At 45.3% G+C, this 15747-nt stretch overlaps 2 protein-coding genes across 2 annotated transcripts; one reads left to right on the plus strand and one right to left on the minus strand.

Annotated features, from left to right (window-relative positions):
• Nucleotides 1-492: 492 nt before the first annotated feature.
• On the minus strand, nt 493-5883 carry bbof1a (basal body orientation factor 1a). The gene is made up of 11 exons (XM_040200570.2): nt 5654-5883; nt 5277-5529; nt 5132-5197; nt 4040-4183; nt 3855-3935; nt 3675-3745; nt 2987-3131; nt 1992-2479; nt 1735-1839; nt 943-1014; nt 493-765 (listed from the first exon to the last, which is right to left on the minus strand). Exons 1-11 carry the CDS (start codon nt 5695-5697, stop codon nt 666-668), a joined length of 1569 nt encoding a protein of 522 aa, XP_040056504.2. The 5' UTR covers nt 5698-5883; the 3' UTR covers nt 493-665.
• Nucleotides 5884-7809: 1926 nt separating this feature from the next.
• entpd5a (ectonucleoside triphosphate diphosphohydrolase 5a) lies at nt 7810-15609 on the plus strand. Its single transcript, XM_040200363.2, has 13 exons — nt 7810-9568; nt 9897-9976; nt 10277-10420; nt 10818-10893; nt 11459-11494; nt 11793-11881; nt 11982-12061; nt 12166-12227; nt 12328-12429; nt 13114-13257; nt 13373-13429; nt 14024-14139; nt 14261-15609. Exons 1-13 carry the CDS (start codon nt 9175-9177, stop codon nt 14342-14344), a joined length of 1464 nt encoding a protein of 487 aa, XP_040056297.2. The 5' UTR covers nt 7810-9174; the 3' UTR covers nt 14345-15609.
• The last annotated feature ends 138 nt before the right edge of the window (nt 15610-15747 follow it).

Consider the following 15747-nt stretch of genomic DNA (forward strand, 5'->3'; position numbering starts at 1 on the left):
CTTCTGTGATTCTTAGAACGGCTTTGTTTAGTCAGTTGGTAGTTGTGTTAAATATGTTGGTAGAAACAGGGTAAATTCTAACATTTTGTTTTAATTCAAAGACGTTTTGGCAGAATAGTGTGTGTGGTTTTTGACTGGTAGTTAGTGTGCGGTCTTCCTACGTACAAGCACGAAATGTTTTTGTGTACTGAGTACCATCATTTAAAATGTGAATTTTCATTTCATGATGCACTGCTTTTCTACAGATCTTGTATTCAATGTGTGAATAGATGATCTGTCAATGTCAACTGGAGCAGAGTTTAACGGTGCAAAAAGCTGCCAGCTGTGTCGAAGTTATTGGAAATATTACTTCCTCAAATAGAATACTACATGGGAATTTCTTCAACACCCGTGTTCCTTACTTTTGCATGGACACTGCATCATGATTTTTAACATCAACTAATGGACATTCCGTTGTCAGCAATCTGTTTTTGTTTTGAGGAGATGGATCTGTTTAAAATGGTGAAGCTTTTCTTTTTTTAATTCTGTGAATTGACAAACTTCATACACAAGTATGGTAAAATATTAATAATGAGCACCCACAAAAAAGGCATTCCACTACACACTGGACATCAGCAGAGGCAAACGATCCCGTACTGAGGTGCCACACAGAGGTCACACAGAGGTCATGCGCTGTGTATATCAGGCAGGCTGTTTGTGTTCGGGGGCAGAACGGACTCTGGTGCCTGGGTGATGAAGGTCGCCGGGGAGAGCTCCTCTCTCGTTCTGAAAAACAGCCATCAAGCAACGCTAAAATGCAACGTACTAATAAATCAAATGGAGGCAATCGCGTTGCTTCTCCCTCTAAAACGTGGAATGTGGCACCAGTAAATGGGTACTGGCGTCGTAATTGCTGAGGATGAGCTACAACGTTTATTCCCATACATTCCTTTGGCGTCTTACCCCGCAGCATCGCTGTCAATGAGCTTCTTCATCTCAGAGGAGGCAGGCGAGGCCGGGTGTCTGCTGGCTTTCCTATCAGGAAAATGCAAAGTTGTAGTTAAATGCAGAGCTTCTTGGGGGGGAAAGCCTTGTTTTAGCACGCTGGTGCCTCTTCGCTCCGGCCGGCAGACTGTCGTGGAGGGAGGGTTACTCGTGGGTAAACCAGATGAACATGTTCTTTTGATGCTCCGTGTTATTCTGCCGGACGAGGTGCCAGACCACTGCTAACGCTAATATATCTCCGCCTGCCCGCCGTACCTCCATACATTCATATCCCCTGCACACTCCTTTTTTTGAAAATCATGTTACCAGCTGCTCCCTGGCCACAGGCGTTCAAAGAACAAAATAAACTGCGAGTGCATGTGAAGAAGGGCCAATGAGCTGAAAGCAAATCGACGTGACCAGATGTTTGTTTCCAAGCACACGACTCTGTGGCCGGGCCTATTTTTACTATTGTGCCCAGACTCTTTCTTCATTCTTTTTAAGCAGCTGGATGGAAAAGAAAATTGGTCGAAGCCTAACTGATGTTTTATGGTATCCTCTTCTGCTGAGAAACAGGCTGTTTATAACATTAAGAAGAGGGAGGAGTCACCAGAAGTTCAGCCTGACCAACTGCTTGGCGTCACTGCCTTTTGTTCCCCACAGGCAATCGATCCATAAGTCCATTTTCAGGGATGTAATTTAGGATTAACGTAACAAACACGCCTTTTGCTAAGACAAACATCATACAAGCATTGGCTGTTTTTTAATTACCTTTCCTTCTGTCCATTCATTTTAGCAAAGAGCAGCCGGAGTACTTGTTCCTTCTGCTCCCAAGTTAGATCTGTGACCTCAACTTGGCTGCCTGGTTGATGAGTCCTTGAAAACAGTTGGTAATAAAAATGCATGTTGACCCCTAGTGTTGTACACGTTGTTTCTCATATTGGCTTCATCAAGATTAAGCATGAAAGGGGCAAGAAGAAGATAGAAAGAAGATAAAAGTCGTGGAAATGATCAGCAAGTGGACCTACCACCTTGCCGCCGCCTCCATGTCTGAATAGACTGAGTTGGTACTGTGGGGGCCTTTCCGAAACGTGCGTATAGGTGGGAACTTTTGTTTTCCTGCTGTGGCCTCCCTCAGCCGCCTGTGATAAGCCTGCAGTGCCTCCTTTTTGTACTGCGACCTGGTGGCCGTGATCTCCTCCTTCACCTGAGCCAGGGCCTCGTGGAAGAACCGCTCCATCTCTGTGCGCTGCTGCACGATGCCGCTCGCCAGCCGCTTCACGTTCCCCAGTTCCCTCTCCCGCATGGAGAGCACCCTGCGGAGCTCCTCCAGCTCTACCTGGCTGGCCGGGATGCTGACCAGGGTCTTCTCCTTCTCCCCCCCTCTCCCGGGTCCCTCCTCTTTTAGCTCCAGGGCCTGCTCCAGGTAGGTTACCTTGGCCCTCAGCTTGGATAGCTCCTGGTTTTGGGCCTGCATCTGAGCTGCGTTTTTCTTTACCATCAACTCCAACGTGTTCTGGGGAGCAAAACAGAGAAAATGCAACTTTGGAAGATCCTTTTATTTTCCTGCCAATGCAGAGCTGGAACAGATAATGGTTTGTGTGCTAGCCTGTGCTGCTGAGGGGCCAAGGTGGATCTACTTCCTGTATTTACTGTCATCATCAGAGGTACGATTAATGTGCCAAATATTTATTTGTCTGAAGGAATCAGTGCCAGAAATTTGCAACGGAGAAGCCACTGAATTCAAAGCCATACACTACTGGAAAGTCACCACAACCACCGACCACTGAGAGGCTGGGTAGCAGTCAGGAGGTGGAGGGGTATACGAGTAGGACCACAAGCAAAATACACAGGGTCAGCACAGGTAAACAACACATGGGGAAAAAACACCTGAAATACCTGCACAGGTCTAAGTGTTTCATAACTGAAATGATTGAAAATGACTTTATGGAGATGAACGGTTTCTATCCAAGGACTGCCTGAGAGTAACACTTCTGTTTGCTGTTCTATGGGTCGTACACACCTTGTCCAGTGCCAGGGAGGCCTTTTCCTTCTCCATTGAATTTGCCAACATCTGCAGTAGCTCTGACTCCTTTATGTGATATTTCAGTGCTTCGTTGAGTCGGACGTTCTCCTTGAATACAGAGCGCGAGGCGTCATCCAACTGCCTACATTGTGTGCAGGACAAACAAAAAAGCCTCTGACAAAAGTGTCTCTGATAAAATATCCCTATAAATATTAATTTCATGAGAGGCATAATTAGTTCTGTTTCTCTACTGGCTCAGTGTACTTTTATTTATAAAGGCAAGCTGTGTGTTCAAAATGAAATAAATGACTGACACTAAGACCAAACCTGCAGGACCACACCAGAATCAATGTTGATGTTTTATGAGCTGCAGAACCTAGCTAAACACAGCAGTAGTAAAATAAACATCTTATGGCCTCAGAAGGTAATAAACTATGGTTCCCCACACACATTACACTTCCTTGTTCGGGCCAGCTGCAGATGTGATCATTGGCTTGGATGATGTGCATTATCTGAATATGACCGGCCGGCGTGGTCAGGAAAATGGCATTAGTTGTAGTTATATATATTTAAATACATAAACACTGATGCGTGTTCACTATTGTTTCTGCGTTTTCTGAGGACCTCAAAGTGCAGCTTAAAGAATAACGTTAGATTGTGAAAGGAACAGCAGAAACACACTCACACGATGGCTTCAACGTGGGCCTTCTCCTCCACCAGGGCGATTGTTTTCTCAGCTTCCCTCTCCAGGCGAATCTGCAGGGACATTTAGAAAGCTCACGTAATGTTTGACCCGGTTATTTCACCTCACTTCAGCCGGTATCTTCCAGATTGACCAGAGAAGGATTATTTGACTAAACAATACCTTTTCTAAGAAGAAGTTTTGCTCCAATATGTTGAGCTTTTCCCTGTGGTCCTTATCGGCTGCATCCATATTTTCTCTAATCTACAAAATAAAAAGCTCAAGGTTGTTGGTCGCATTCACATCCTGACAAGAGGATCAACCGCTCCCAATAAGAGACGCTTATTACTGTGTTTATTTGCACTCACATCAATGAGCTCCTGCTCCATCTGGGATTTCCTCTTCTGAAATTCCTTAATTGTCTTCATCCCATCTTGGATCATATCAAAATCACTGGACTTCTTTGTGAACAGTTCCTTCATCTCATTGATTTGCTTTGTGTAATCTTCAACCTGTGGAAACATATTAGATACACAGAGTGAAAACTGAAATTGAATGTGTGCCTTAACTCTTCTGCCCATTTGGATAAAGTACTATTGAGTTGTAACAGTTTGGCAAGTTAAGAGTTACATACAAAGATCTCACATACTCTTTTTCAAACCAACTTAAGCACAGATCAGTCGGCCGAAATACCTCAAGATGCAACTGTGGAAAAGCCTGTAAGAGCAGAAATGTGACAAGATGACCAAAGTCACGAGAAACACCCAAAACACTCACCCACTAACATGTAGACGGGGACTAAATGAGAGGTTATCGACCATCTGCCTGCCACTTTAGGCCTAATGTTGTTCTTCACATAACGTGGTCATCTACATAATCAAATCAGGCGCTGTGCAAAGTTGGTTTGCATCATATGCAATTTTCCCTCTGGGTGACCGACCAGACGTTCAACATCCCGAAAAGTGGCCGCAAGTTCACGTAAAACAGGGACGACATGGTGATGTGCTGCACGAGTCGTTGATTCACAGGAACTGCAGTTTGTTTTCATGCTTTCAGTGGAGTAGTTCCATTTAGCTGAGTCCATCTTGCTTCACAGGGACACACAGGGGCTCTGAACTGCATGTATTGGTGTCCCATGTTCCCAGAAAACCACATGTAACAGTTCCATACATGTCAGTAGGAGGGGTGTTTCACGTTAGTCCAGAACATGCCTCCTTTTTCATCTCCAGAAGCTTATTGTATGGACTCAATGAGATTGGAAAACAGCTGTAGATATTAAATGAATCCCTTTAATGGTTTGATCTCGACTACAAGCAGCAGGACCCGGTTGATGTGACTAACATATTAAATGTAAACCTGCAGACAGATCACATTGTTTATCAGGGTCATATGGCGCATTCTACAATGAACAAGCTTGAGCAAACTGGGTGCTTTTTATGTTTGAAAAAAAATAAACTCACCACTTTCTTTTGTTCTTTACGTGCAAGTTCTTCTTGAGCTTTGAGGCTTTTCTGCAGAACGTTGATCTGTTCAAAAAAAGACGCCGTAGTTTTAAAAAACAGGCGCCGATCATTCACATGTTTTTTTTACCGCGCGTGTGTTGACCTTCTTCTCTTTGGCCGCGTCCTGTCTGCTCAGGAAACCGGTGATGTCGATGGCGTCCTGCTCCGCTCGGTACAGCCGGTCGGTGAGCTCTTCGTTCGCACGGGCCAGTCTGCGCGAGGCCTCCCGGTACTCGACGAGCGAGGTGTCGGTGACCCGGAGCCTCAGCTCCCACAGGGCCGCGGCGGCCTTGGCTTTCTCGACGTCAGACTCCTTGACCGCTTTGGTCTCCTGTTTTCCATCTTTCTTCCCTTTGCTTTTTTTTTGGGGGGGGGGGGGGGGGGGGGGGTGCGGTGGTTAATAAACAAGACACAAAATGGCGAGTTTTTTTATTGTTTTTTTTTTTTGTTTGAATGAAGGGAACAAATGTCGGCACTTACCCGGCTTTCGCTCGCTTTACTTTGGCGACTCTCTTCTTCTGCATCGTTGCTGAAGTCGAAGGTGCCACCGCCCCGTGAACTTACCGGGGCCGGTGCCGGTCGTGTTTGTGTGCTGTTGTTGCCATGCGGTGGCGCGTTCTATTGTTGTTGCCATGGCAACCGAAAGGTTCAGGTTTCTCCGGTCCAGGACCTTTATGTCACTCGGGCCTCGGTGTGTTTATTACACACGACTTGAATCAAGCTTGTTTGTTCGCTGTTTGTTCGCTGTTTGGTCTGATCTGATCGTCAAATGAACCCTTTTTGGTGTAAATTTCCTATTTTCCCCCTCTTCGTGGAACAAAGTAATCGTTAACGTTATCATTTACACGTCTGCTGTGTCCAAAAATGTCAAATCAACAAAAATGTAATAATTCAACAAATAATAGGCCGCATGTAAATATATTAGTAGATTTGAATGAAAACACCCCTTTACTCACAGAATGTATTCATCCTCAGTGATCCTCACCTTCTGCTAAACATTTGATTGAGGTTTACATGAATCAATCACTTCCAATCCCTGGGAGTTTGTAAAATAAAGACGTCTCGCACTATTTGTAACTAGAATCTTCTGGACATGAAATGCATTTGACTCCTAAATCCAGATTGTCCTACAAAGAACTATATGTTACTGGCTGCCACCGCCGGAGTTTGACTGATGTTATAGGAAAACCACTAAATGCTTTTGGCTTACATCTCCGAAGAAGCTCATCCAAAAGAAATAATGTATAGTTAGCGCAGGTCATTATTTAAACCCACTGCATTCTCTCAATTATCTTGTTCAGCTTTTCCCCTGGCGACTTGTGTCCAGCGTAGATTATTTATCAAACAAAAAAGTAAATATCACAAAAGTGTTGGGTGTAGCTTCTGCAAACTGAATCGGATCGGGTCACTCTCTGCTCTGGCTTCATCAACGGAGTTTGAAGACTAAATTTAAAGGTAATTACTATGACAGTGAGGAGAGAACACTAAAATAACCCTGAGCTTTTCCAAGCTGTCATTATCACTGGAATTGTAATGACAAGGTTTGGGACTCTTCAATGGACTTCTTGGGGTAGGACACCCACAAACATGGCATTCCTGAGGGTAACATTGCAGCATATTAATGATATATTGCACAGTGTAGATTACAAAGCTGGAGTCTCTTCTCATGCTTTATGGTTTCAGTTAACTTGAAACAAAATACCAAAATGTCCTTTAAAACATTGTGTTTGTAATGTGCAGTGTCATGCTGTAGGAGGACACTTTACATACTGATTATAGAGTTACAGTTCACGTTTGGATGACGTCCTTACATGATTTGTCGACATAGAGAACCTTTGAGCTCGGGGTTCGCTTAACGTTATTTTGTATCCTCAATGCTAAACGATTCCAATTGTCTTAGATACATGTTTGATACTTCCGGCAAGCAGTGATTATCCAGCATTTACCTTAAATGTCTGTTGTAAATATCCATATTCATTTGACATTTTACCAAGAGGGCAGTTCCTATTGCATCACATTGTAATGCTTTTACAATGCCCATTAGGTGTGTTTAAAACTGAAATGTGCTGTGATTCATGCACCAATAGCCCGAGGTGGAGTGCAGCTGTCTAAACTCTACACATTATCCAAAATAATTGTGACATTCAGATGTGTCTGAACATTAACAGCATTTAACGTCATTTTGAAAAAAAATGTAACAAGGACTCCAAAATGAAAACAGGGCTTCTTTAATATTTTACATTTGTATCCAGGGTTTATTAGTCACATTATCACATACGTTAACATGCAGGCAAGACATCTACTGGCACAAGCACGGGAGAGGTCCTGCACATGGAGCTTTGATAAGGGCGAAGGACCATTCTGGCGAGCCGCAGGATTGAAGAAAGTAGCCGCAGTATTCAGAAAAAGGAAGGAGGAAAGAAAGTCCAATATTTTTAGTTCAAATTACAGTGCTTTGAAAAGTCAAGTGTCCTGGGAGCGGAGGAAGAACATTGGTTCCAAGCCCCACCCTCCCCACATTGTCCCCTCTGTGGGCTTCGTGCAACTCCTTTGTGCCCATCTGCAGGACCTCTGCGCTTCCCCTCCACCCTCCCAACTGGGCTGCAGCCGACCGCTCGGGTTCTGCCTCGGTAGCCTGCTGCCGGGGGTGAAACAGTCATGCACGAGAACATGTTAGGTCAGGCCTGGGGCAGGTTCAGTGTCCATAGGATGCCTCAGTTGCTTTACCAATGCCTCCTGTTTCTCTTCTGGTGATACAGAGAAATATCACAGCGCTGTAAAAATCTCAGTTCATGTAAGGTCCCTGACCTGCTCTGTCCCTGACATCCTCGATGCCTCTGCACCCTGCAGTGAAGCCAGTGACTGAACATTACCGCGAGACAGCATTAGCCGATACATTACAGCATGTTTTGTGACGCCCTGCCAAACACACCACCAAAACAGCCGCTCATGCTTTTCATGCATTTTCTAGTGAGACGTGCCTCACGGTCCAAATATTTTTCCCTCGGAAAGCCTGTGGTTAACACGAGGATGAGTGGGAGTGAGATGATTCGCAACATTTTTATTTACTTTTTTTTGCTAGCTGGAGTGCAGGTCATGTTTGTATTTTTTTTTAAGGATGGTGAAAGTGCCGAAGTAGAATTTAGTGTGGCGATTATTGCATGATCATGAGGATCAGACATGACTCATTCCAAAATGATATGTAGTGATACCTGATAAAACGGAGTCAAGTCAGAATCCATTCTAGCAGCAAAACACAATGAGTTTCAGTCTACGAGTTTCTTGTTTTAATTCACTGTTTTATCTAAAAAATCAAAATATACTGTACGTTAAATGCAATTTAACTTACCCAGAAGGTTAATTCCAAAGATTAGAAAATGCAAGAATTACTGGTGTGGTTTTATTACTGCTTAAAAAAAACTTAAATCACTCTTAATGTAATATGTAGGTTTCTGAAGAATTTCTGAGCCAAGTTACAATGTGAGTCTTAAATACGCCCATAAAATAGAAAAAAGTATTACTAGTGAAAGTAGTAAAAGTATTTTAAGACCATTTCTTTTGGGTTTTTTAAGTTTAAGCCATTCATTTAAACTTCTTTATAAATCCCTTTCTACTTTCTTTAGGGGATTTCTTTGGCTCTGGGAAAACCAGTAAAGATGAGGAGGGGAAAACATGAGAAGCCCCTTAAAAGGCAAATGCTGTTGGTAGGCAGGTAGTCTGTCTCAAGTCAGCACACCAGAAGAAGGAGGGGGGGAGAAGCTCCTGATGGAGTTGGGATGGACCTCCTCAGGATTGGTGGATGGCTTCACTCGCCTTGGCCCCGTGCCAAGCCCATATGTCTTTATATACTGTGAGCCGCTGACCGGACTGTCCTGAGTCCCGAGTCCCTCTGTCTCTCTCTGTCCCTTCTCTCTCTCTCTCTCTCTGCAGGGCCGCAGTCCATCTTGAAGTCCAGCATCCTACCGGCTCTTCTTCTCCCCCGCACACCCTCCCCCGGCGCCATGCACTCAATGGCCCCGCTCCTCACCTTATCCGCGTGGCTCCTGGCCGCGAACCTCGTGGCGGAGGCGACCTACTACCGGCACCACCGCTACGTGCCCTACTTCTACCGCTACCGGGGTCACTCCGCCAACGCGGAGAACCTCCTCCCGGAGGTCCCCGACCCAACGCCCGGAGCCGCGCAGCCGGGCGCGCCGATCCCCGAGGTGATCAACCCGCGACCCGAACTCCTCGACCCCGCGCCAGAAGCTTTCCACCCGGCGCCGGAGGTGGTGCATCCGATCGAAGGAGCCTCCCCCGCTGGCGACGCGAACCGGGTTTTCTACGGGGTCATGTTTGACGCCGGGAGCACGGGCAGCAGGATTCACGTCTACAGGTTCATCCAGAAAGATCCCGGTAAATGCGCGCACTTTCTCCCGCCAATCTCTCCGGGGAGCGACGGGGCACGTGCTGCTCGCGCGGCGGGCTGTCAGAGGATAAACACGCACCGGCGCGGTGCAGTTTCTAAAAGTAGCCGGTGCTGCCTGCTGTGTGGGAAGCAGAGCTCTGACACTGAATGCACACGTTAGGGGGGGGGGGGGGGGGGGAGCTTTTAGAACACATGTCGTGACTCGTAGAAGAAAATCTATGCAATTTACATGCACTTGAAATTTTATTTTATCCATATAAATAACCCCCGAGCTGCACTTTATGATCTGTTCACCCACACTGACTTCTCTTTCAGTTGAACTGCCCGTCCTGGACCACGAAATGTTCCACGCAGTGAAGCCTGGACTGTCTCATTATAAGGACAATCCTGAGAAGGTTTGTGTGCATGTCTACACCATCACTTATTATTAATTATCAGGTAAATTAGGGAGTTGTCCGACGCGTGCAAACCACTGGGATTTTCTTTGGGTTGGGTTCATGTGATGTAAACACTGTATAATTACAAAAAAAACGCCTCCTGCTGATGCTGTCACTGCTGCCCGCTCCCGGCTGCTGTGCCTTTTGATGCACGCAAGTTTCACCAAGACCTTTGTAGTAAAATGTCTTAGCTTGAATACATAATTCTCTCCATTTAATGACCGTGATGCATGTAACCGATTGTCACCTCTCCTGCAGGGTGGCGACACCATCCGACAGCTGCTGAAGGTTGCTAAGAAGACGGTGCCGGAGGAGGACTGGGGGAGGACCCCGGTGGTCCTGAAGGCCACGGCGGGTCTTCGTCTGTTGCCTGAAGACCAGGCCAATGCTCTTTTGGAGGAGGTGAGGCACGCTTTCTCTCTGCACTCAGACAGTTTGGCACAAAAACCACCCGTCGCGCCAAGAGAGGGATGAGAAACCACTAAGTGCTTACAAGTGTCACTGAAAAAGAAAATAAGGCAGCGAGTCTGCCCATTTGGTGGCTATCGTGTTGCAAAAAACAGCTGTTGTGGGGTTGTGCGGAGTGACCATATTTGTCATTTAAAGGATAAAATTCAGGCTACTGTTCCAGCCATGCTTGTGGTTGAGTTATCTGTCACTCTTGACACCGAGCAGAGCCTAAAGAGACTATATCTTGACAACAGCAGGGTATTTCGGAGTGTAGTCATGTTTCATTGTCTTATTTTGACACGTATCCAGGAGATAATAGTAATGAAATTGTGATAAATCTATTCCATAGGTGCGGGAGGTGTTTGACGAGTCCCCTTTCTTTGTGCCAAACAACAGTGTTTCCATCATGGAAGGAGCAAAAGAAGGTGGGTCACCTATTTGTACTATATAGTACACAAAACACAAGATTTCTTTAGTTTCAATTTTGACAGCTTTATTGTCTGACCAGGTGCTTTTACTGCCTCATTGACCGAGGATGCATCAAACCGTGCTGCCCTCGTAACTCGTTTTACAAGATGTCTTGTTACAACCTCGCTTAGGAAAAGAAATAAGCCATTGTGAGTCGTCGCCCCACGCCCAATAGTTTAGTGCTATCCCTCCACATTACTCATTAAGACACCCTCACTATGTTATGTCTCACCATGCAGCATGTTGCCCTTCATTATCCTCGCTTTATGAGCGCAATAACTTAACATCTGAGACAATTGTAATTACCTGGGCTGGTCTGCAATACTAACTGTTAGTTGCACCAACTCTGCTATTTTAGCTTCAGCACAATGACCGAGAGCTGAAGTCAAAGTAATCTTCAGTTCTGCGTTTGTTCTTCCGCGCCTGAACACATTCAAAAGCGAAAAATGTAGCGTAGGTCGGTTTTGTCACCTCTCAGGCTTTTACTAATGCCCGCATTCTCACCCCTGTGCCGTGTTTTAGGAGTCCTTGCCTGGGTCACGGTGAACTTCCTCACAGGTAAGACGTGGCCTGTGTTTTGCTGTGGTGGTGTTAGGGGTCAGCAGGCTGATATCTGGGGGCCTCCGGTGTACACAGATGTGCGGCAGTGACAGACTCCTGTATGAGGCTGTGAGCTGGAATTGATGGCTCCAAACAAGTTGCGAAAAAACAATCCACCTTGAGCCCAAGGACTTGTGTCACTCTGGCAGAAGTGTTTGTAAAAGCAGGAATTACAGCTAAAACTGGCGATGAAGTCTGAATCCTGCTCTCTTTAATGGCACCTCATCCTGTTTAACCTCCATCTCATTCTCCATAGGTCACTTGTACTCCAACACCAGGAAGACGGTGGGCATCCTGGACCTGGGCGGAGGATCCACACAGATCACCTTCCTCCCCAAGTCAAAGGTAAACGATTAATTGTATTTGACAGATAAGTTTAAATTTTCTGTTTGAAAATAGCATCACCAAAATCAAGCCGCTAAAACCTTCGTTTTTCATCCAACAGAAAACGGTTCAGTCCGCTCCCCCCACTTACATCGCTCAATTCAACCTCTTCGACCATATGTATCAGGTCTACACGCACAGGTAATTAACGGATGGAGAAGTTGCCGTGGGTTAGACTCTGCCCCTGTGAACTCCAGAGTCAAGTGTTTTAGCTGAGAACTTACGCATCTGTCACCATCACACAGTTACCTCGGACACGGGCTGTTTGCGGCTCGACTGGCAACTCTCGGAGCACTGGGAGCTGATGGTAGAGTTTGTGGTTTATTTCATGACGCCTTTATTTGCACTTTGGGTAAATCCATCTTAGCGTCTTCATTGAGAGAAAACACTTTTTTTTCTTTTCCCAGGGCTGGATTGGAAAGTCTTCACTAGTTCCTGCCTCCCGAAAAAGTTCAGAGACGAGTTTACTTTCGGAGGAAACATCTACCAAGTGAGCGGGATTCCAGACGGTAAGATAAAAGCACCCTGAGGCTTCGATTGCCTTCCAAGTGCTTTGCATGCAGCGGTCTGTGCATTCCTTCCTCAAACTCCAGCACCCAAAAGAGGACAGTATAAGACGGCTCCTCGCGAGAACATTCATCCCCTGTGACCTTGGAGCAAAACGCATGTTTTGTCATCCTCTCTCTCTCTCTCTCTCTCTCTCTCCCTCCCCGTCTTCCCCTCTTGGACAATTATACTGCAGTCAACCTTGTATTTAAACGAAAAGAAAACTGTCAGTTAACTTCACAAGTAAGGCAGTCACTCCCATACCACAGTCAAGTGGCCAAAAGATGCCAGGCTTGTCCCCCAAGTTGGTGTTTTTTTGTGTGTAACGAGCGGCTTGATCTGAACAGCTCACAATTATGTGGTATAAATAGAGAGGCCAACAGGGCCGCAGTGACTGCCGCTCTTGTCGGGCGCACGGCTTTGCCGGTAAACAAATGAGCCCAGCGTATCCGCGGGGCTGCGTGAAACTTGTCCTTCCGGGGCTTCCCTTGTATATTGTCTGGTGAGCCCGCGGCTTGGACCCCCCCCCGGGCTAACTTTGAAACTGAAGCTTTAGACTCTCACGATATCCATTCCATCCGGTGCTCCACCTTTTCCAATATTAGTCAAGAAACCCTTTGACCTTTTCCGTTTCTCTCTTTCCTCAGGCTACGCGGGATACAAGCTGTGCTACCACGAGGTTAAGAAGGTAATCAAAGGAATAGTGCACCAGCCTTTTGAAGTGAAGGGCAGCAGTGTCTTCTATGCCTTCTCCCACTACTTTGACAGAGCTGTGGACTCTGGCCTCATTGGTGAGTGGGCACAGACCACAGCGTCAACACCAGTGTCATTATCTTTCATTGTCATTATGGTCCTTTGCACAAAATAGGTATGCAGATTGCGTGTTTGTTTGTTTTTCCGGCACAGATGGCAGCCGAGGCGGTTCCGTTGAAGTCAGAGATTTTAAGAAGAGAGCCAAGGAGGGTAAGAGTTACATATCACCGCGTCTACGGTTAGAAGTTGCACATATCAGTAATTTAATGACTGAAACTATCAGCCCAAGAGTGTGACACTTGCATTGCCCGCGTGGAACCAGAGCTATAACAAGTGGGAAGGAGATGGATGGTGTTATGCAAGGCTGTTTGCGTTGTGAGAACACCGTCACATGGTCTCGGGGAACAAGTCTGGCACAGACCGGCTGACCCGAAGACGTCTGTCTGGCCCCGGCAGGAGGGCACCTGACAGCCACACACCAGCCGGGGGCTGACACATACTGAAACACGCAAACTGTGTACTTACGGGGCCGTTTAACGCTGCCACCCACCACGCAGCCTTGTGCTGACCCTCGGCTGTTCTGATCGCACCTCCCTGTTTATTTAACCAAACAAAACAGAAAGATCACCTTATAATCACGTAGCGCAGGGGTAAGAAAAGGTGTTTTATTTGTCAATACATGGGTCTTGATTCCAGGATATGATACAACAAGGTGTGTCTGTCAAATGCTTTCATTCTTTGTCAGTGGTGTGTGAAACCTGTATTAATGTTATGTCTGAAACCTGTGGTTATTTGTGTTTGCAGTGTGCAACAAAATGACCAAGTACCGTGCTGTTAGCCCCTACCTGTGCATGGATATGACATACATCACCTGCCTGCTAAAGGAGGGCTTTGGCTTCAAAGACAACACTGTGCTGCAGGTGAGCAAATAACCCGGCACATTGGATTTGGGAAATCTTAAAGTGATATTTTATCTGTGGTGGATTTCACTCAGCCCATGAATGATCCCTCCCCCCACCCTCCTGTAACTCTGCTCAACAGCTATCCAAGAAGGTGAACAACGTGGAGACCAGCTGGGCCCTGGGGGCGACCTTTGACTACTTCAGAAACCTCAACATCCACTAAGGACATGCGTGCTGTCACTGCAGCCAGGACTGAGGGGCTTCCCCGCCCGCGACCAGCCCGTCCCGCCTCTTCTCCTCCTCGACCTCAGCAGCCCCGTTGAAGAAATCACTATATTTTTTATAAGGCCAGCTATTTCTACTGTATGTTGAGCTAGTAACTGGTTGCCTCACTTTATTTTTGTGAAACGTTTACATCTTTGACCCCCTCCTGGGCGTCTGATCTACACCTACCTGATGAGTGTGCACGGGGTAGTCCAGAGGCAATACCAGTCATGCTGTGCACTGTACAGCACATTTATTTAGAGACTTGGTTGCTGGAAGTGCAACCATAGTTGTTTTTCTAAATACTTTTAAAGGAATCCTTTCATTCTAGTCGTAGACAATCATGCATAACCCTAATTCTCTGATTTGCCCCTCAGCATCTTTAGATATAGAGCTGTAGACAATTCTACAGATTATTTTCTTCAACTTTGCACGAAACACTTTAATTGCAGATATTGTAGCTCAGACATGATCAGTTGCTTCGATGTTGACTTGTGTGTTTTGAATCACCATGACTGAAGGGCGGCAAGAACTCTGTCCAGATGCCTTTCACACACTGTTGTATAGCTGTTACATGTATGACGTTAATGCCTGTTTTAAAGTTGAGGCAATATTGTTTCTTTTATCTAGAATGGAACATATCTAATCAAGTGTGGCTAATTGCAGGTGTGCTAAGTCCGAACTCTGTTTTAGATTTTAAAAAATGCCTCTAATTATCATTTAAAGCCATTAAATGCAGCAAACATGTAAACCAAAATGATGTAAAAAGGTGAAGCCCAACTTATTTGTTGCTGGTGTCTCAAAACCATTTATAAAAGGGAGTTTAATTATTGTGAACTGTACAAATATTTAAAGATTTTTTTTATTGTAGAGCATTTGCATTGCTCTCTAATTTTTGTGTAACTGCTCTTTTGACCATCACTTATTTTCAGTATTCAACATGTTCAATAACTACTGGTGTATGTACAGAATGTAAACTTTCATTCATTCCATATTGTGACAGTAACGCCTTATACTGCTGCACAATTTCTCAAAAATGCCTGTATGTTCATCATGATGAATAACCGGATAGGCGACAATATGTAAATTGCTTTTATTAATGTCAGTGAAACTGAAAGTGCAGATTATACATGTATGGTTTAATTAAATATGGTATATGTATTCTGTATTTGTAATTTTTATAGCAACACAGACTTGTAATGAAATACTTCTAAAATCTAAAAATGTTTGTGCTTAAAATTATTTTTATCAGACTGGTCAAACATTGGACACTGTTTAAATAAGCTTCCAATGGAGAATGGGACGCTACACAATTCTCCACATCATTTCTGAGAAATGCACTTCATGGATAACTGGTCAGGA

This window comes from Gasterosteus aculeatus, chromosome 15 (assembly GCF_964276395.1).
Source record: "Gasterosteus aculeatus chromosome 15, fGasAcu3.hap1.1, whole genome shotgun sequence".
Taxonomy (NCBI): Eukaryota; Metazoa; Chordata; class Actinopteri; order Perciformes; family Gasterosteidae; genus Gasterosteus; species Gasterosteus aculeatus.